This window comes from Diadema setosum, chromosome 1 (genome assembly GCF_964275005.1).
Source record: "Diadema setosum chromosome 1, eeDiaSeto1, whole genome shotgun sequence".
Lineage (NCBI taxonomy): Eukaryota > Metazoa > Echinodermata > Echinoidea > Diadematoida > Diadematidae > Diadema > Diadema setosum.
In genome coordinates, this window is record NC_092685.1 from 37,735,429 (window position 1) to 37,758,563 (window position 23,135).

The 23,135-nt window shown below is 37.8% G+C and overlaps 1 protein-coding gene across 1 annotated transcript; it reads left to right on the plus strand.

Annotated features, from left to right (window-relative positions):
- The first annotated feature begins 8,092 nt into the window (after positions 1–8,092).
- LOC140230225 (dnaJ homolog subfamily C member 17-like) lies at positions 8,093–21,008 on the plus strand. Its single transcript, XM_072310409.1, has 10 exons — positions 8,093–8,178; positions 9,619–9,688; positions 10,655–10,713; positions 11,484–11,571; positions 12,776–12,852; positions 13,704–13,797; positions 15,612–15,709; positions 16,999–17,079; positions 18,404–18,517; positions 19,812–21,008. Exons 1-10 carry the CDS (start codon positions 8,098–8,100, stop codon positions 20,007–20,009), a joined length of 960 nt encoding a protein of 319 aa, XP_072166510.1. The 5' UTR covers positions 8,093–8,097; the 3' UTR covers positions 20,010–21,008.
- Positions 21,009–23,135: the final 2,127 nt, after the last annotated feature.

Consider the following 23,135-nt stretch of genomic DNA (forward strand, 5'->3'; position numbering starts at 1 on the left):
AATTCAGCCACTAACTTTCTCCAAGTTCTGTCAAAATTAAATCTCTGAATGAAGATTGCTTGACATTGATATTAACATTGTTTGTAGGTAAGACCTATATTGAACAGGTCTTTATTAAAAATCATGTCTGGTAGCCACAGGCTGAATTGCACGTACATGTTTTTAAACTGTCATAATCATTTAAAAAAAAAAAAAAAAAAATCCCATTTATATAGACCATACTTTCGACCCTCGGCTAACCAAGATTGCAGTGTATTTGTACTTCTTCTTTTTCTTCTTATTCCTCTCTCCATTTACAATGTATGGTGAAGATCGATGAGTGTGGGTCGCAGATTAATTTACCAAGATCGAGATTGGTCTTCTGTCAGGATTGGACACCTTCGTAATCTGTCAAACATAAACAAAGACACCTTCCTACTCACTTACTGTCAAACTTATGCTAACGCAGTGCCAGTGTAGTTCTGCCAAGGAGGTTCTCTCATGCCTCCCTGGTTTAATATGCCAAAGAGATTCAAGCAGATATCAACATTGTCATTGGTTTTACTGACTTCAACAGTTAACAGTGGACATCAGTGTTATGGTGAAACCCTAATGTTAGACAGAATGGTCTATCTGTCCGGAGCGCGGAGGAGTCTTACTTTATTTTATCTATTTTATTAATTTATTTATTCATTCATTTTTGACGTTATTGCTTTCCTCCGGAGGTAGTGTATAGGAGGGGATTCCGTGAAGCCAGACGCAGTCTCCGCGGAAGATAATCAAATTTATCCCCGACGATCGACGACCAGATACAGACCGATCTTTCGGTCAAGTGAAACCCTAGCCCCGGAGACCGCGCCGCTATGCGGCGGGGTCCTGGCGGCTACCTCGCAGTTTCGCTAAAGTGAGAACCACGAACAACTCCCTATTACCACATACGGCGACTTCACGAATAAATTATGGGTAAATTTCTATTATAAACACAGTGACAATAAAAAATGAAATACACATTACCCCATTGCCTTGGTTCTTTTCACCAATTTATCCGGAAACTGCAAAATTTTCCACATTTTTTAGGAGTAAGCGGCCTGCCCTAGTGGGAGAGCCGTGCTACCATTTTGAACGTGTATATCCATTAGTAAGCATCTGCGCATGTAGCGAGTAATACGTAGCCTTTTGTCAAGGCCCTCTCGCTGCGTGGTGTAGAGAGCCCAGCCGAGTAAGGTAGCGCGACTCGCTTCGCTCGTCCGTTCGCTCGTCCGTTACAGCGAGAGGGCCTTGCCAAAGGCTAGCATGCAACGTTAGTAAGCATCGCTGAGCTGAAGATAATTCGCCTTATAAGACAACATTTTCTGCATCATAAGCAACGAAACGCATCAAAAAGTCGCCGATTTGAATCATTTAGGTTTAATCGACCCATGTAAGTATTCCTAGTAGTTTTTGTTGAAAAATTAAGGAAATATAGCGCCGCAACGGCACCCGTTTTGTACAACATTAAGATCTGAATGCGAAAACGGCGCAGCCCCAACGCTGCACGTTGGGGCTGGTCGCAGTTAGTGAAACCCCAGCATTTATTGCGGGCAATGGGACCATGGGATAGACGCGGTAGACTACATACACTGGCACTGCACTGGCGGGACTGCAGCCAGCCTAGCCAGCACACTGCAGGTATCATCAACTCAAAAGTATGACAAACTTGAACAAAATGCAATGTCAGTCCCGTATAGAAGCGACAAATAAATAGAATCTACACTCACCTAAAATGGGTAAGATATGAACGTCACAAACTCTGCAGGTAGGGGGCTTGCCAGTTAGTCACGGTATAAAGCGGTGACGAACGCAAGTCGCCGGCTGATTGACTGGATCGGAGTACCGAGTGTGATTTGTGTGCAGCTAAATTCGACGCTCGCTCCAAAGATTCTGGAAACGTCACGTCAAACACCGGCCGGAGTGCCTCTCCAGGCCCCATGCCAGATACTGGTAGTGGTACCCACCTCCCGAGGCTGCTGGTGCCCGCATGGGGGAGTCCCCGAAATTTGACAGGCAATTAACGATGGAACGCTTCTGTTGTGTTTTCCCCTATACCACTAACTATCAGGATGAGTTGAGATGCATGCCAAAGCATTTTGACTCTCATATTCTTGAGGGTAAATTGGCACCTCGTCTACAACCACCCTGTCCACTGTCCACCTAGTCTAATGCCATCTCGTCTAAACTCACTTCGTCTACTAAGCTCTACTACCAACTTGTCTACCAACCATTTTGTCTATATGCCAATTGGTCTAATTGCAATTTCGTCTACTAGCCATTTTATCTAATGTCCAATTTGTCTAAGTCACATTTCGTCTAACACCCATTATGTCTATTGACCATTTCGTCTATTAATCATAAGGTCTATGAATAAAATAGTCTACAGCTCATTTTGTCTAATAGCCAATTGGTCTACAACTCATTATTGTCTAATAGTCAATTAGTCTAACAACCAGTCAGTCTACTCCCAACTAGTCTACTGCCAACTGGTCTACTCCCAATTGGTCTAATCCCAACTGGTCTACACCCAATTGGGCTACTCCCAACTCGTCTACTGCCAACTCGTCTACTCCCAACTAGTCTACACCCAACTGGTCTACACCCAACTCGTCTACTGCCAACTCATCTACTGCCAACTCGTCTACTGCCAACTCGTCTACTGCCAACTAGTCTACTCCCAACTGGTCTACTACTAGTTATAGTTTTTTTTTTTTTTTTTTGTTATTTAAGTCTACTTCACCCAGTTTCTTTTTTCCCAGTGAAATAGGTCGAACACTCTTGGTGCCCCATTTGGTTTAAATCTTTATGTTCTAATTATGACAATTTTTTAGGAAAAAAAGATAATGTCACAGTGTGAAAAACTTGCTGTGTTATTTTTGTGGTGGATGTGTAATTTATATCAGAAGCAATCATGCAGCATTTATATGTCCAAACTTCAACACTCCACGGGGGGACTGGGGTGGTCGGTCGAAATGTAATTCTGTTTCGTATGACTGACAATTCGTTGTGATGGAGGATTGTAACTGAGCTAGTTTATCATTATTTAGTTATTTTACGGCCAGAATGTAGACTGCATAGTCATGTCTCACTATTGATTAGTATGTCTTTATATTCAGCATGTGCGGAATAATTAACAACTAGAATAGTCTAATATTGATTTTTGTGCTAATCAAGGGCAGGGTTTAATATGAATAGTTCATGACAGTGAGACGGACTGGACACTAGACAAAGTGGTATATTCATTATTAGCATGACCAGATGGAAATGATCAGTTTTGGTAAATTGTTGAGAGTAAAACTATATCAGTTGGGAGTACACCAATTGGGTATAGATGAGTATAGACCAATTGGGAGTAGACAAGTTGGGAGTAGACCAATTGGGAGTAGACCAATTGGGAGTAGACCAATTGGGAGTAGACCAATTGGGAGTACACCAGTTGGGAGTAGACCAGTTGGGAGTAGACCAGTTGGTAGTAGACCAGTTGGGAGTAGACCAGTTGGGAGTAGACCAGTTGGGAGTAGACGAGTTGGGAGTAGACCAAATGGGTATAGACCATATTGGGTATGGACAAACTAAGGGTTGGACGATATGATAACTAGACAAAGTGAATGTAGACTAAATGAGTTGTAGACGAGGTGGGAGTAGACTAACTAGTAGTAGACAAAATAGATATTAGACGACATGGCAAATAGACATTGTGAGTGTAGACGATTTGGCTATTAGATCAATTGTTTTGTAGACGAAATGCTCCTTAGACGAGTTGGGTATTAGACAGTACGGGTAGTGGGGAAAGTGACTATTAGATAATATGGGTACTGGACAAAACGAGTTGTAGACCAAATGGGTATTAGACGAATCGGTAATAGACGATATGCCAGTAGACCAATTGGAAAATAGACATAGTGGCTGTAGACGAGGTTAATATAAACCTTTTTGAGTTGTATGGATCTTCATTTGGCATGTTATCAATGTAAGCATGAACGGCGCCACGCTTCCAAAAGTGGGGGTGGGGGGGCACTTTAGACTTCAGGTGCCACTTCCGGGTTTCTTCAGCCAACGGGCAAAAGAAAAAAAAAATAATAATAATAAATAAAAAAAGTCTTCAGCGTACAAACAAAGCCTTACCGCTCTCACACTTCAAGGTTTCTATCTATTTCTTTTTAGTGCCACTTACAATGTACGCACTTCCGGGGTTAAAAAAAAAAGTGGGGGGGGGGGGGGGAGGGGCAAAGTGGTGACACCTTATGTATTCCTTTGTATGATGCCAAAGAAAAAAGTGGGGGTCCGAGCCCCCCCCCCCCCCCCCCCCCCCCGTTCCGCCGGCCCTGGTAAGGCCCCACATCTTTTCTTTGCCAATGAAGCAAACTGTCTTGTTCTTGCCATAAAAGTAGCTCAAATCATTGTGTTATATCTAATCTGCTATCTACATTAATATTTGATTTTCCCCATTATGGTCAACTACTCAGTATATTATTGTGCACATCATGTCCCAGACTCTCATTTTTATGCTTCCGCCAACGAAGTGGCCGGAGGCATTATGTTTTCGGGTCGTCCGTCCGTCCGTACGTCCGTACGTCCGTCCGTACGTCCGTCCGTACGTCCGTCCCGTTTTGTTTTTGTCGATATCTCAAGAACCGTGCATGAGGTGGTTTTGCATCAAACTTGGTATGAGGGTATATCCTGGGGGATAATATACTTTGCTTCGATTTTAGGGTCACGGGGTCAAAGGTCAAAGGTCACAGGTTATTTTGTGAAAAAAAGGTTGAAATTTCATGTTTTTCTCCATATCTCGCAAATGGTTCAAGGTATCTTCATGGACTCGAACTTAGTATATATGCATGTATCGATGGGGGTCAAAGGTCAAGGTCAACTCCTCAAAATATCACTACTTTCCTTATATTTATGCAATGCCTGAAGGGTTTTTTTTAAACTTGATGTATGCATGTATAACCCAATATATATTCTGTGGGAAGTTTCTTGCCAAAAGGTCAAAGGTCAAGTGAAAGTGCTAAATTGCACTTCTTCCTCCATATCTCAAAAGTAACTCAAGGTATTATCATGAAACTTACATATTTATGCATGTTCTACCTAACAGGGATTCTCTTTGGAACTGTGAGGGCAAAGGTCAAGGGCCAGGTTTCGATAATACTATTTTACCATTTGATACTGAAATTATACTTTTTCTCAATACCTTGAAAATTACTCAATGCATAAACTTGTAAAAGGGTCAAAAGTCAAGTGAAAATCATCAGTTCCCCCAAATACCTGCACTCTGACGTTTTAATAATTCATCCAATTGAACCTAGTTCTAGGAAAGTGAACATTCAGCACATTTTGTGGCAAACCTATCATTTTAATATTTTGCCAATTGTGTGAAACTGTCATCACACATCGTCAAGACATTGTACTATAGACCTATTAGGAGAACCATGCATTATGGCGGAGGCATACACCAGTCGCCGTAGCGACATTTCTAGTTTCTTTGATAGCTAAAACGTGGTCCTTTATTGTTTTGCTCTCTACTAGAGATGCAATATGTAGGCCCTATACTTCCTCGTAAAACTAATTCCGTGTCGCCTGATATGTTATTGCTTCATAAGTTAATGGGACGAACAGTCTAAGGGCACTGTGTATGCCAATTGTCATGTGGTTTTTGTTTTGTTTTGGTTTCGCTGTTTTTGTTTGTTTATTTGTTTGTGCGTTTATGTGTATAGTATACGTGTGTGTGTTAGTATGATTATGTTGTTCTTATTCCATTATTTCATATAGGCTACCTACATAGCGATGCAGGAAATGCACACCAAAAAAACTATCATGCAATTTGGGTATTTAACCCCCCCCCCCCCCACACACACACACACAAACAAATGCACACCAAAAAATGTATCATGCAATTTGGGGTATTTAACCCCCCCCCCCCCCCCACACACACACCATGCCTCTTATAATCATGAATGGCGTAAAAGGCAACAAAAATCAGCACTCGATCGATGGCATGCGTTTTAGGTATAGGACCTAAGAACAGGCGGTATTATCTCCTTCTAGATATTTGGGGGCTATTTCCTCATACCGTTACTTAATTGTTACATCTACCAAGGAGCTATTACACACATAGCTCCTTGCATCTACCATCAGGTACAATGCGCCATGTATAGAGTGCATGTGAGGTTGGGCGGGAGGGGGTGGAAAGAAATACAAAAGGAAGCAAGTTCCCATATTGTCTGTATGAGTATTATATACGTCATGACGTAATAACAACACAGTGTTATAACATCTGGCTTTCTCAATCTATTTTTAATCTTACTTGCCCGATCGGGCCACCTTATTCCCCTATAGGCCTAAACTTTTTTGAAAGTTTGGCTGCCCGACACCAGTTTATAGTGACCCCGGTCCACCGGGCCACGGCCAATGTCGATCCCTGCCTATAGCCTATGCTTATTGACTATATGATTTTATGAACCGTAAAGTCAGTCTGGTTGTGAGAGACTGAACCGTATATTGCTGTCCGCCCATGAGTTCTTGTACAGTGGATATGAATATGCAAAATTAAGTGAGCCATGGATAACCATGTCATAACCGCACAATATTTTCAATTCAATGTTTCTGTCATTGAAGTCTGAAACATGATGTTATTCCTTCATATCTTCAGAATAGTGATCAGTTAGATATACAGTATGAGGATTTTAGCCTCGGGCATAATTGCGTTTGAATGGAAAAACTGGAAATTTCAAAATTTTATGTACAAACTATATAGTAAGTTGTGAGGGGATGACATTATACTCACTTTGTCATTTGCATAATCATAATGACCGTTCAAGAACTGTTTCCCGAAAAAAAAAAGAGATAGCGAAACTTCAAAATGTCATAATTTCTCATTTTTCATCCGATTTCGATCAAAATGTACAATTGAACTCGTAATATTTTACTCTTTCTTAAGTAATCAGACTAACTGATGGACTGGATTTACCCTGGGATGTGAGGCATTATGGTCGCTAAACTGGCACCTATAATAATAATCTAAAATGTCTATTCATGAATCTATGAATGACTTACAAATCATGCTTTGTATACGCCACAAGTGAGGTTTTGGTCTTGGTCTGGTTTGGTTTGGTTTGGTTTGGTTTATTTCTTTATTCAAGCAAATATAAATTCAGCATGATTTTAAAGATACATCAAAGAATGCATGAAATGATTAATATAACCGCATAGACCTGCGGCAGAAGTAAATAAGCATAACCAATTTGTTGTGCAAACAGGTATAACAATACAAAACATTATACAAGTAGGTCTACAAACGGGCATTTATGTTAGCAGAGCTATCAAACCTAGTAAAAGCTTCTAACATATTTATAGTAATTATGATATTTGACCTCATTTGACCTTTGACCTACTTACGTGACCTCTGACCCAAAGTATACTTGAAGCGCCAAGTTTCTACGATCCCGCTAGGATCCAGACTGTTTAGAATAGCGAGCTTATTTACGCGGTTGCAAAATTATTTAGCTCTTTGTATAGGCGTTATGGACTGCCAGACAGCGGTTCAGTGATTGCACTTTTCCCCCATTGTGATTAGGTAATACACTTGACATGAACATAACGCGATACAAAAAATTCCGGTAAAGAGGTAAAATGGCACAGTGATGGATGACTATTCCACGAGACAGCGAATTTTAGAGTAGGAAAGAGAGATAGATAGAAGAAGAGTGATAAGTTCGCGAGTCTGATGTTTTCAGAGCAACGAGATGATGTAGAGCGAGTTTACATCTTGAAAGTAAAAGAAAAAGTGAACTTACACGATGCCAGAAAATAGACACTTGGATAGGCTATTGCATAATGAAGCTATAATTTTGGGTTAAAAATATAAAATGATTGACATCTCAGTTTATGAAAATGCAGATACTGCGTTTTCTCCTTGGTGGCAGCCACATAACAGCCTCAATCGTCAACTTACACCATGAAGTCACATAGAGTACCATTTGTCAACATTTTTTCCGCCTTGAACTGAGACTATATTTGCCGAGTGTTGTTCGTGTACGCGGTCTGCATAACATAGTTAATACCGCTAAATACATTGTATATTGCTGCAAAATGACGTCTGCTGAGATAAACGTTTCTAATCTTGATCTGTATGAACTGCTCGACCTTCTACCAGATGCTACTGAACAAGCGGCAAGTATCTCACTGATATGTAAATGCACATTCTTGTCATGGTTTCGAATAAATTCGCCGACAATTGTAGCCAAATCGTCAGCGTAATAGTCCCATATATTGAGTTCTGTGTGCTTGTTTAATATGGCAGTCCTTATGCATTGCATTCTCCATCGTCAAATCACAAGATTCTATTATTATTAGGAATGTAGAACCTATGATTTGATTTGAGTTGATTTGATTTGATATATTGTTCAATAAGTAAATTCAGTTTTCACATGGTTTATGTGAACTTATTTAATTTATCCACAACCATATAAAACCTAGATCCTGTCTAATCTGGAAATTAATAGGAATTCTCGCAATTTTCATAAGCAAAGCCAGGTTCATTGAATCATTCTGAAGATATATTTTAGGTTCTATACAGCTTCTTTACCTTCCGAAATCACAATGTTTTTAGCAATTGATTGATATTCATCCGTATTGTTTATATGATATGATTCTATTGATAGGAATGTAGAACCTATGATTTGATTTGATTTGATTTGATTTGATTTGATTTGATATATTCAATAAGGAAATTAAGTTTTCACATGGTTTATGTGAACTTATGCAATATATCCATAACCCTATAATCTGGAAATTAATAATCCTCACAATTTTCGTAAAGGTTCATTGAGTCATTCTGAAGATATATTTTAGGTTCTACGCAGCTTCTTTACCTTCCGAAATCTTAATGTTTTTAGCAATTGATTAATATTCATCCATATTAAATGACGAATATCCTGATGGGGCAAGGAGAAATCGAAATATATTGTATTTGATTAAATTGATATATTTTGAATTCATCATATATTTTTCTTGTTATGAATATTTGTAAAATGATGTCAGACTTCACTTTCATGGGGCTGATTAGTGCGTGGAGAAGTGAGAGCCGCAGAAAAAAGCACCAAAAATTTCGAGTCAGATCAGGCCAACAGGTGCGGCAGAGGTGCATTGAGCGAACCCACTGGACCCCGTGATTCGGTGGGTCACTGCACATCAGTTGATTAAAATTCGATTTTTGTCAAAACAAATAGTCAAATAGATAGAATTTTTTCTTCTTCTCATCATGGACAGTGGACATTGTGTGTTTAACAAAAAATCACAGTGAAAACGAGCGACCATTTATATATCAGATTTGAGATGGATGAGAAATGAAGAGGAGGCCTCATGAGCACTGCAGGAAGGGGGCCTCTTGAGGACCCCAGAGGTGCTCATGAGGGGGAGAGTGCCTCCTGAGACGGAGCCCCCCCCCCCCCCCCCCCCCCCCACCCCATGAGCGGATTTCCCGGACTGATATGGTACATTTCGACCATTAGTCAATATTTAATTGTTTTTATTTAAATATTGATAGGGCCTATTTGTTGATATGCATGATGTTATTTTTTGCTTTTGTCACCTTATTTTGCTTTTAAACAGATAAAGAAAGCATACAGGAAGAAGGCACTCAAATGTCATCCTGATAAAAATCCTGATAACCCTCAAGCAGGTAAGCATTCTCAGTCAATAGATTGCAGAATACATTTTACTGATTTCTAGTTGATATACTTGGAATCCAGATCATATAATCCATTTAGTGAAAAGACCACTTTAACTTTGGTGAAGAGACAGATTTACCATAAGGGAAGACAAGTCTTATTCAATTGTTGTTATTTTCCACACACTGAGGAAGTGTACTGTAAAACGAGGAGTGATCACATGCATTTTGAGTTCACGAATTTCGTGAGATCCAAGATTCACGAAATTAAAATGCATTTCTTGTCTACACTACACATTGAATGTTAGAGGTAGCTCGCGAAAAAGGCAGTCAGCCCCAATTCGCTAAAAATGTCATGCCACAAAAATATTGTGTTTTACAGTGTGTATATGTTTCTGATTGGCAAAGTCAGAGAAAGTTTGGAAGATCTGCTCAGTGAAACATACTGTACTTGTGAGAAAGTTCAGAGACCTTTAATATTGAAATTGTCAACAGTAAGTCAGTGTAGTAATCATAATCACATCCTAATTTTGAGCGAGATGCACTGTAATTATAATTTCACAGGTACTGGTAAAGTGTGTCTACCTATGGGTAAAAGTGATTTACATTGTATGTTTTTGTGTGTTTAAATCTGTTCATCATGTAACTATACTACTACACCTGCTCTTTATCCAGGATTGTGTCATTTCAGTTGTCGTAGATGCAATTATTCACACATTTGTTTGTAAAGGAATAGTCTGTACCACAATCCCCATAACCATTATTTTCAGTAGAGCGATGTATTCAAGATTGTAGAAACATCATACGTCTTACTCTATTACTTTTGTTGTTGTTGTTGATAGAGATGGAGATGATGAAGCCAAAATTTACAAATATTGTTTTGTTTTTGTTTTGTTTTTTGTCTCTTGAATGTATGGAACTATCTTGTTGTCATGTAAGTGATTGATCTAACATACAATGTTCCTCTCTCTCATTTAGCTGTAGAATGGGAGAAACTCGCCAAAGCTCTTGAGATTCTCACAGACCCTGAAGCCAAGGTGAGTACTGGTCTCACTTCAAAATAAGACTGTGACAGGATGATAATTGTGATGATTAAGACAATAACAATGAAAAGTGCAATGATAGCAAAGATTTCAGTCACATTACTGATGAAAGTGACCATAATAATGATTGTGATCTACTATTACCTTATTTTATGTTAATTGTAAGTAGGTCCTCTTATCACTGTAGTTCATAGAAAGTTGTTGAAGATGTGGCAGACAGAGACTGGAGCTTGTGATATCGTTTTTATAGTCTTATCATTACTGTCATCACATTTTCATTACCTTATCTTCTGTGTTGTGTAACATAAGCAACAGAAAAAAAAATATAATGTACATAAATTGCATTATAATGATTATATACAGTATTTTTGTATATGACTGTCAGAATTTAACCACTGTATTTGATAGATTGATACAGATATACAATCATCTTGAAGCTACTGGTACGAGGTGTTCAGTAATCCTCATTTGCAGGCCTCAATGATCTGTACTTCACCTAAAGAAAGCACAATACTAAGTGAGTAATAACATGGAGCTAAATTTGTAGCTCCATGGTAATAATATGGTTTTCTAAGTTTTCAGGGAATGAAAAACAGACTTAAGTCAATGATAACTAGAAGGATATAACCCTGCACAGGTCCATGGTGCTATTTGCCCTTCTGCATGTGAACATGCATCCTACTACTTCCGATCGTCTGTTTTGGTATGAGATTTAAAAAACCAACAACAAAACAAGAAGATATCTCTTATTTCTATATTTTCAGGCAGCATATGACAAGCTTCTGAAGGCAAGAAAAGCAGCTGAACTGAGGAATAGAGCACTTGAGAGTAAAAGGAAGAAGATAAAAGAAGGTAAGTAATTAAGATAATGATGAAGGGTATGTTTTCTTTTGTAACAACATCAAGATACTAGCTAGACAGTAGAGTTAAGATCATTGCATATTTCCCTTACTGATATGTGAAAGAGCACAGTTGTAGTTCTCATCCTGTTTTTACACACACAAATAACATGCCATACTGTTGACTGTGTCACCAAATGTCACCAAATTACTGTTGCCATGCAAATACTATTTTTATATAAAGATGACTTAGTAGTAGTTTTTATGCAGTGCATAAATTTTGACACTGTGGTTTTGTGGATCTTTTTTATTACATAAGAGGTGAGTATGCAAGTTTTCTTACTGTGCCACTGTCTTATTGTGAAGTATCTTAAAAATGAGAAAGGTGTTGAAAACATATTTCATGCAGTGTTTTCAAGAAGCTGTAGTTTTCAACAGAGGGCAAGTGCTGTGTCAAAGAATATCCATGTGCAGTTTCAAGAAGGTAAATGAGGAGTACCTGAAACTATAATTGCTATTTGTTTTGGCATATAGATTATGATTATCAGGTCAGATAAGTGCCAGCCATTTTGCATATGTCTGTCTTCTGTTTCCCGTGATATTCATGGTTTTAATTTCCATCTTTAGCTTTCTTTTTGATCAAAACTTCTCCATGGAAACTATCATATCTTTTACCTTCATGAATAATTCATAATACATGTGTGACCACTAAGCTCAAAACCCTCAAGTAGGCCAAAAGAAAGGCCCACTTTTTAAAATAATGTGAAAGAGTAAGCTCTAAATTTTAAAAGAATATATCACTTGTTAAACTTGACTATCCTATCCCATTCAAAAAATGATTGAAATACGAGACAGACGGTGCAGTTTCATAGAAAAGGGAGCATCACTCAAGTGTGCCGTACAGAAGTACCAATAAAAAAAAAAAAAGATATGGTCCATAGAAAAAAACAGCTTATATCTCTATTTCGGTTTTGTTTTTAAGCTGCCAAGTTTTGACATTAGGTAGAGAAAAGATTACTCTCACAGGTATGACAAAAAGTGAGTCAGTCAACCCAAATCACACATTTCGGTTCATTACAAAGAATCTTAATCTGCCTCTTTTTGTGGGTTTTGAACTGGATGGACACTTTTGATATAAACCCCAATGCTGCACATTCAGTGGATATCTGTGAAGCCATGTTACACACACAGACCACCTTTGCTTTCATCCAACCCAGATCTAGAGTCAAGGGAAGCATCGTTTCGGCAAGAGCAAGGAAACACCATTGATGCTGCATGCCAGCTTGAGAAAGAGGTATGCAAATAAAATGTTGGTGTCTGTTAAAATGTAAGGATCTTCTGCTTTCCAGATTTCCTCTTAAAGCAATGTATGTCAAACATATATGTGCACATGCAGTCTATTCTTGCTTTTCATTCTTTAACCTAAAAGAATATGTATTTTGAAAAAGATATTACATTTGTGAAATTGTTCAAAATATCAAAAGGCAAAATCTGATGAAATTGTCACTTAAACCCGTAAAAGGTGAGTCCTGAGAATACTCAGGCAGGTGTCTGTAAGAAATACGTATCATAGCAAAATCAGTCTGTCCACAACAGGTTGAATACAAAAACTAGGTAAAAGATTCTTGACATTCTACATTGTGTATCAGATATCTTCACATTTCCCCAAAACCAGTAAATCAAGGTTATATGTTCATTTCTACATGAATGATATGTCAAAACCATGTAACTGACTTAGAGAAGAGTTTTTTGTTTGTTTGTTTGTTTTTACTGTTTTTAATTGGAAAGGATGGGCCTTATTGTGTACACATGAAACTGTATGATACTGTTTCTCCCTTAAGTATTATAAGTATTATATATATATATATATATATATATATATATATATATATATATATATATATATATATATAGTGAAAACTTTGAGCAAAGAAAACCCATTTTCTTTGCTCAAAGTTTTCGCTATTTATTATTACAATTGTTTCTGGTCAGTTTTTCCTTCCTTGTTTCAAAATATATATATATACTACGTATGCCTTTTTTTGATCAGGAAATTTCAGGCCCATTAAACTTTACATACTAGAATGATTAAGAATTTCAGATGGTTGTAATCTTTTCATGCATTTTTGATCACATTCCTAAAAGATTCTGAGGCTGCGAGAAGAAGGCTCAAGGACATTAAAGAAGGAGCAGGAACTTCTAAAAACTGAGTTACTGCAGACTTCAGCAGCAAGGGAAGGTGTGTACTATGATGACAGTAATGAGTACAGTTCTGCTATGTGTGATTATTGCATTGATAATTGGAAAAGAAAACATTACTGGGATGATTGTGGCAATGATGATTCAACTCAGTGAATGAGAAATTGGCAATAGCAGGGTTCCCGCGGTCATGGTAAAGCTGGAAAAGTCATGGAATTTTGAAAATGTTTATCCAGTCCTGGAATAACTGAAAAATGCAGAATCAAAAATATGTCATGGAGAAGCCGTGGAAATTTATAGATTTTTGTATTTTTTGCCTTTTAGTGATCTTCTTTTTTGCAGTGTTTTTTTGTTTTTTGGGGAAAACATTTCATTGAAAAGAATCGCACCTACTCGTCTGCCACATACATTGTTGATGTGGTACACACACCAACATTTTACATGAACACTATTTATCCAATAGCAATTTCAATTTATTCAACACTGCCCAATTAGGTTCTTTAAAAGTTACTGTCTGAAAAAGGGTCCTGGATTTCTAAAATTGTACATAGAAAATCATGGAATTTAATTAGCCGGTTTATAAAAGGTGCAGGAATCCTGCAATAGTTACTCATCATCAGCATTGTTTGCCATATTTGTTTGGGAATTTGAAAATCTCATAAGTAATTAGACCACTAGGTAATTGAGTATTTGTCATAATCATCATTGTTCATCACTGCCATGGTGAAACAATAGAATGATAACTACTCATTGTAATCATCACTGTCATTATCTTCATTGCTGTATTGAAATAACAGAAGATTGCATACAGAAGTTGTAATTTTTTTTACAACTCTTTAATTGAAAGTGAACATGATCAAGGTGAAAAGGGAAATGTAGTTTCCTGTTTCATTTTAAAGGGACATTCCAGACGATTTTCATAATTTCACATCATGTAGTACATAAATCGACAACTCCCTGTATAGATTTTTGGAATTTATTGTGGTTCTTGAGCAGAGAAACAATACTTTGAAAAACCTTAAACAAATTACACTGAACAAGGATGATGACATAGAAGGTTCACATATTTCAGAAATGATAGCAGTGTAATTCCATAACAATACCGCTTGCTTGCGAGTTCACCTGTCTATAATCTATGCATGCCTTATTCTTTTGTTCTGCTTCCTTGAGCCCCAACTCATGCATTCTTATGGTGACTCTACCGTGTCATCATCCTTGTTCATTGCAATTTGTTCTATTTTTTTGAAAATATTCTTATTCTTCATCCCAATTATCACAAATTCTGAAACTCTGTCCTCAGTATAACTAATTCACAGATGTACAAATGTAAAAATCTGAGAATCACCCGGAGGTCTCCTTTAACTCACACTCTACAGTCAAATAGTAGTGTTTGGCAAGGAAGAATATTATTACCAAATTTGTGAGCGATTGGATGGACCATTATAATGGGGTTAAAAAATAGTCATATACTTGTAATTGAAGTTCTCTAGCTTGGAAATAATTGTTATCATCATGAATAATGTTAGGGAAGGCCCAAAGTCATATTCATTGTCTTGTACACTAATCATAACGAAGCTTTGTCTGTAATATTTGTCCATAGCTGCTGCAAAGGTTGTCCATTGCTTGACAACGGCTTGCTTTACTCAGCAGCAGTTAATTAAACATGAACAGAACTCCCAACGAGAGACTGGCAAAGGACAGAAGGAGATGCCTGACGAAAAGCTTAGTGTCAAACTTGTGGAGGCAGAAATATCTTTTCTTGTGAATCCATTAGCACACCATATTTGATGAAGTCCAAAAGGTGAAACTTAAAGATGGTATTTGCTGTATCCCAATCACCTGCTTTTACCACAGAAGAGTCTCCAAAGTTGAAAGTTAAGTGGAAGAGCAAGAAGGAAGATGCCCAGAATGGTGGATACTCCTATGAATTTTTGAAGAGGGCTTTTGATAAGGTGAGTCCTGTGTTTGGATTTGCGCAGAATGTGTTCCCATTACTGTAGAAGCAGAAATATTTGCATCACGAAATCTTGTGAATTGGAGCTAACAGCAATTTTTGTGGCATGAAATTGTTGCAAATAGACCCCGGCATTCAGTGCATAGTTCAGACAAGAACTTTCATGTTCATTTTAATATCATGATCTTGGCTCCCTGCAAAATTCACAAAAACTTCATGCACATGAAAATTTTTGGTTTTACAGTTACATATAAATCAACCAAACAAACAAATAAGCAAAGTCATGGTACCCCTTGTAAAGCTAATCAATTACATCTTGACATTGAGACAAGATTTCAAATGGATAATTAGCTATTGCCAAAGTAACTCAAGCTCTTGCAAGGTCTAGGGAATTGAAAGGAAGACCATAAAGCTTATGTAAGAAGGGTCAGTTTAAAAAAAAAAGAAGGAAAACGGCATACTGTTGATAATCGGGTGAATTGAAATACAAGTGTACTGTAATATATGTGTTTGCAATGAAGAATGTTGTAGATTCTGATATTTTAGTGATATTAACAATGATATTGCCCTTGATAGTCTTTTGTATGTGTATGTGTGTGGGTGTTTTTTGTTTGTTTTTTTTTCAGCAAGGCTATGTTATTTTTTCTGCATTTGTTCTGTTTTTTGTTTTTGTTTAGTACAGTTCATTTATTTCTTCAACTTTTTCATGATTGAAAAAAAATGTAGTAATCTTGAAGCACAAAATTACATAATGTGAGTGCATCATACTGTTACAACCTCAAATAGGAGATGGTGGGGGTAATTAACAGTACACATGTCACTTCTGTAACACCTCAACAAAAAATAAGGCCGCATCATCACCAAAAGTTTAGGAGGATATGAAACACTAACTTAAACTTTATATCTTAAATGACATGTGTGTTATCTCTCTCCAGAAACTTTTCTTCCATATGGATTTCCTTGAATGTATTTATGAATTCATTAATTTGCAAACATGCATATTCATGGCAATATGTAAATTAAGTATACAATAACACATTCAAATTGAATTGTGAGTCATCATATTCATGAAATTGGGGTAGTCAGCCATTCCCAACCAGATGTTGGCTGTGTGAACGTAAAAACAAGATAAAGTGATGCACTTTCAATGTTTCAATCGTTGCAAACAAACAAGACAGTTATTGTGGCTGAAAGACCTACTAATAATAAGATCATATGAAGTGGTGGTGTACCCATCCTAAGGATAACATGATGTTTCTATAACATTTTCCTCTTTTACTCAAATAGTATGGCATGGTGACCAACCTAATCATATCCTCCAAACGCAATGGAAGTGCGATAGTGGAATTTTCAACAGTTCATGCAGCGGTGAGTTCAGATATTTGTTTCTTTCATGTAACTGTTGTAAGTTTGAATTATATAATTTCTGTTCTCTCATTTCTCAGCTGTAGTAAATAATGTGAATAAAGAACCGAACCAGAACTATCCATGCCAGCTTATTATGTCTGCATAGCTGAGCTCTTCTCAGGCATATACGAACTGCACGCCATGTTGAGAAGAAGGAATTAAAACAGAATCATGGCTGTATGTGCTTCCTCACCATGTTGCATTAAAGAAGTTTTAAGATCATCTTAACCATTGTGATCATTCACTGTCTTCCATCCAGCGTGCATTGTCCGTCATGCTTAGACTTTCTCACATGTCACCTTCTTTGTGAAAACTGATGGTTGGATGTTTGCAAGAATCATCAGTGGGGGGGGGGGGGGATCATAGTTTTTACAAACGGTGCTGTTGGCCCAAATTGGGAGGGTGTTACCCAAGGGGCCGGCAGCAAGCCCCAAATCTCAAGATTTTTTTGACAGTTTGCCTCAGGTTGAGTGCCATGAAGGCAGAGTGTTATAACTCGAGTGAGCACTAGACCCACAGGTCTCTGGCTATGACTTGGCACCACAATTGAGAAGAACAAGAATAGCAAGTGACTACAGAGCTGACCAATTCTACACTGAACTTATGTAGGATAAATAGTTAATTTTTGAATTTCTGAACGTCGTGGAGACAATTTATTGATTATATCATACATTTGCGTGACAAGTGTGTCAAACTTGGAATAGGAGGTTTTTCATATGCATGAGCATTGAATGGTTTAAGTGTATATTTGTTTTTATTTTCAAATGTAAGTGGTGGAAGAGAAATATAGACCGATTCGGGTTCGTTGAGGGCAGCAGGCAATTTGAGGCACTGGGCGCAGCCATTAGCTCAAATTGCGGTGTCCCAGCCTACCCCCCTCCTCTCCCCCACCCCACGGGCAACATGTTTATTACACACTTGTAGCAGGAGTATGCGCACTTGTAACAAAGGTTCGCGCATTAAGCGAGCGTTCGTGCACTCAGTACGAGAAGCCTATTGGCTAAAACAACCACGCATCAGTTTTTCATTCCGTGCGCGTGCTAATGTAGGGAGGGGGTGGGGGAGGGGGTCGGCCGGGACACCGCAGTAATGGCGCTGCCCATGCCGATAATACACAAACCGCCTCACAGAATCGGTCTATATCGCTGTGAGTATTTTATTTCAGTGTAAGTATTTTGATGGATTGTTGCACTATAGAAGTAAACACTATAATTATTATTGTTATTGTTATTATCATTATTAGTGTTATTTATAAGATCAGGTGTATTTCCTTTTGTGTTTTCAGGAGCTCGCAGTGTCAAATGAAGTTGGTCTTCAACACAATCCCCTAGTGCTGACATGGTTATCAGGAAAGCCAGAAACAACAACGCGACCACCTGTTTCAATGCCCAGTGCTCAGGTAGGTGTAAATATGTGCATGTCTTGAATTGAAAGAACTATAAGTGGGAGCATGCATGCTCTTTTATCAAAACCTGGAAATGGCTTTGGAAAACTTTCCAAAAATTATTGTTATCTAAAGCCTTGCTCATATTTCATAATAACAAAAGACACAAGGACATCATATGACAATTATGCAAGCATGATTTAGACAAGGAAAATGCTTGAGACTTTGATTTTGACCGGCAAATTACTCATCTCTTGTTTCCAATGTAACTAACCTTATGCACTCATAAATGCATTAGATGCTTCTTAGAATGCTTGGTCGTTGATATCATTCTATAGTTTTGTTTGTGTTTTTTCCCCATTCACCTGATTTATGTGTTCAACCATCTTCCCTTGACGCAATTTTTCTTTGCCAGAACTTCCTGATATTTTGGATGTTTCATTCATCTAAAAATATTTCCTTTTTTTTTTCTTCATGTAAATTACGACAAGATATATTATTGTGCCATACCTATGATAACCAACAGTATCCCTGAAGCATTGTGCATTAAGTATAGTTTATTAGGCACCACATTTTCAAAAGGGGGGGGGGGGCACTTCTGGCTTCATAGCTAGCAAGCAAAAAAAAAAAGACCTTCAGCACAGCTTGTGGTGCCACTTCCGGGTTTCTTCAGCTGATAAGCAAAAAAATAAATAAATAAATAAAAGGGTCTTCAGTGCAAAAGCCAAGGCCTTACCACACTCATTCTATTTTTTTTCTAGTGCCACTTCCAGGGTAAAAAGAGTGGGGGGGGCCAAAGTGGTGACACCCTATGTATTCCCGGTTACGCCGGCCCTGTGTCGGAAATACATTAGTGTACTATCAAGTCCTATTTCTACCAAGATAGTCACCAAAGTGCAGTTGTTAGCCTATGCACATAGCAAACTGCTAGAGATATTTTTGCTATATACTCTTCAGGTATGTGTGTGTGTTCATCCACCTGCAGAATTGTCTCTAATCATTTACTTTTACTTTGAAATATTTTAAACTTCAGGTTTTGTAACCTATGTCAGATTTCAGTAAAATTGTTATTATTCTGTTGATTTGTTTTTTCTCTGCATAACAAAGTCAACTTTAGCATGGAGTGTACTTTCACTTTCAATACACAGCAAAATACAAAAAGAAAAACAAATACCAAACTCATATGTGTTTATATATAGAATATACATACACATTCACACTCAAGTATGCACATGTGATGCCATGTAACGTGCCACAAAGCAATAAATAGGTTGGTGGTTTTCCTGTTTACATGTGAATGCCAACTTAGGTGGATGATGGCGGCGACTTTGAGAGCGCTGTACTGCGGAAGTTAATGGAGGCAGAGCAGAGGAAGCAAGAGAGACACGCAGACGAGCGTGACAAGGACACGGGCGATGGCCGTAGTTCGGCCTCCAGTGTGGAGCAAAATCGGGCAGGTTTCGCCAATTTCTGCCAAAGAGAAGATGACGACTTACTGGGCAAATGACACGGATTATAATGGTGGATGTTATTACATGTGTGACTCTGAAATGTGTATATTTATTAAGAGCTGCACTCCGATCTTCCATGCCCCCTGAAGTCATTTTACTTGCAGGCCAGTCAAAAAAGTCTTGATGCAAGCAGCAGATATCATCTTTGCTTTCTTTCTCGAATGTCTTTGTAAATCGAAATAGGTTTTTAAAAAGCCGCTGCATGTGAAAGCTGACTTGCTTATTACAGCAGACATGCTTTCGTCAAGAATCAGTGTGGGATGCTGTGTATTCATGGTTTTTAGAGGAAAGCATGCTGTGGAGCATCAAGTTGCATAACTCTGATTGTGATGTTCTTTACACTTAACTTGGCTTGGTTTTTGTGAGGTGCATATCACCTTACCTCCAACTCACAATTTTCAATGCCGAGTTTCAAATGGAAACATTCCAAGTGAGTAAATGCCAATGAAATCAATAAGGAAGTATTGTGTAATCATGAAGATGAAGATCTGTGAAAAGCTGTGTTTCAGACAAAAGAATTTTTTAATGAGTAAATGCCTGTGGAAATCATCAAGGAAGTACTGTGTCTCTGATTGTGAAGATTAAGATCTGTGAAAAGTTGTGTTTTGGAAAAGAAGAATTTTTGATGAGAAAATGCTAGTGAATTCAACAAGGAAGTACTGGGTAATTGCCTGAATAAGTGATGTCGTGCGATTAGGAGATTTACAAGAAAATTACAATAAAGTGATAAACTTTGCAGAGGTTAATCAGAGGTGAAGCTGCTTAGATCTCAGTGATTAGGGAGAGAGTGTGACTGATATGCCACCTCTGACTTCATTCACTTGTTTGTTTGTTTGTTTGTGTGGTTTCATTTTATTTTGAGTATCATATGTGGAGCTCTTGTGGTTTATTGGATTGGACTATGAACTGTTGATCCAAGGTCTGTTTTTCGAGTTCCCTGGCTGTGGCAGGTACAGGTGCCCCCAGGGAAGGGGCTTCATCCTCTTTTGCCTAGTCCTTCTGGGGGGGGGGGGGGGGGGCTCAAGGCTTTCGGTACGCTTGTTGCTTACTGATAAGCATTCACTGCTTTCCTGTCAAGCACATTAAATAAATCATGATTTTTAAAATATTTTTTTTAAGTGTACAAATGTTTACTCAGATATGCATGGAGGTGCTGAAAGAACAGGGTCTTATCTGCAGTATTCAGTGACTGTTGACCAAGTACATAGAATTGGTCGTCTTGTCAAATCCAAATACCAACCTGTAAATGTTATCATTCAATTTTCTTGGGAAAGTGCACACCAGGATGACTTAAGTACAGAGTACTGGTACGTGATCTATTTTCGTGCCAATTGTCTTACATCCTTCACATGAGTATATTAAGCAGCAAATAGGTCAATGTGAGCATTGACTTACAGTACCAGAAAGATAGATCATGTATCAGGGTATGATTGTAATGATGTATAGTACTATGTGTTCCACATTCGAAGTAGGGTATCAGCAAAGAAAGATCATTCAACTAAGTTGCAGTCCTTGATGTAAAAAAAAAAAAAAAAAAAAAAAAAAAAATACACACACATTGTGTCACATACAAATGTATGTATGTGTGTATGTGTGTAATCGAAGCGACTTTAACTCTTAATGTGCCACATTTGCATGCTCGACTCAGTCAAAAGCATGCCAACTTCACATATTCTGCTCAAAAGCACAAACCCACCCAAATCAATTGATAATTCGCCAAATACTCCAGTACAATGAAAGGGTTTCTCGCGTTTCCATTCCTGTTATATGTATCTTGCATTTAACGTGGTGATTAACTATCAAGAGGTGTTCCCTACTGAATTTCTGAGTAAATTCTAAGTTTCTGTCACTGTTATGTGTGCAAGTGTAAGTGGTGGAAGAGAAATACATGTATGTCAGTGTAAGTATTTTTGATATAATCAGGTGTATTTCCTCTTATTTTTCAGGAGCTATCATGAAACTTAATAGTTTTGAATTGTGTGACAACAATAGATCTGTCATTCAATTCATATCAAAGCAAAGCTTGGCATTTTCTCTAAAACTTTCCTCCTTACATGTCCAGGGTAACAAAAGTCTTTGAAAGTTACATAGATTTGAAAAACACAATGTTTTCACAAATCATGACTATGGTGCAGTCTCAGAATAATATGGCACGCAGGGGGTTTCCACCATGGCACATAAAGAGTTAAGGTAGTGCATCTTACTGCTGAGCTCCTCCCAAGTTTGCTGAAATGTAATCATTGGCCCTAAGAAACACCTATAAAATTGTAAAACCTTAGATGATTTTTCCATTAATGTTAAGTAATGAGGAGTTGAAATCTTCTATTCCTAGTCTCATGAAAGTGTCAAGGTATCTCCAGGTCCTGAAAAAAAAAGGAAAATGAAAGTATTTATTGCTTATGTCAATGACCGAGTTTGGAAGGACAGGGTTTGCTATTCATGATACAATGTCCTTGTGCCATTTTTGTACCCATGTATTGTAATGGATCCATCTCCACTGTAGAATCTCCCACCCCCTCCCCTTTTAAAAAGATAGATAAGAGGGTTATATTGTTTACATGTGTTTTGTTTTTGTTTTTGTTTTTGTTTTTGTTTTTTGTTTTTGTTTTTTGCCTTCAACCCTTTTTGCTAGGCTGGATTAATCATGCTCTATAAGAGGCCTGGAAAGAGAGATGGCTATCATCATAAACTTTTATGATGATGAATGTACATGCTTTATGTTAGGTGCCTTTTATGAGAAATTACACATTTATGAAAATATTATGCAGGTATAGTACATGTAGTTGCTTTATTCTTATTCGTGTGTGTGTGTGTGTGTGTGCGTGTGATGTATATGGGGCAGTTTTCTGCAAATATACATTTGTATCGATTGAGTGAATGCAGCAATATGAGTAGAACACATCAGTGAATTTTGAGGAACATTAGACAATAGGCTCAAAGGTTATGATTTTTTTTTTTTTTCAAGTTTTGGTGCTCATGATGTCACAGCAGAAAAAGGATATAAAAAAAGTACAATAAGAATTCGACAAAATTTCATTTTTCTAGCATAATGAAAGAGCAGTTGACTTGCCTCTTTCAGAAAGCAGGGGGAATGTTATTATGTTTTACACATGTCAGTGCCA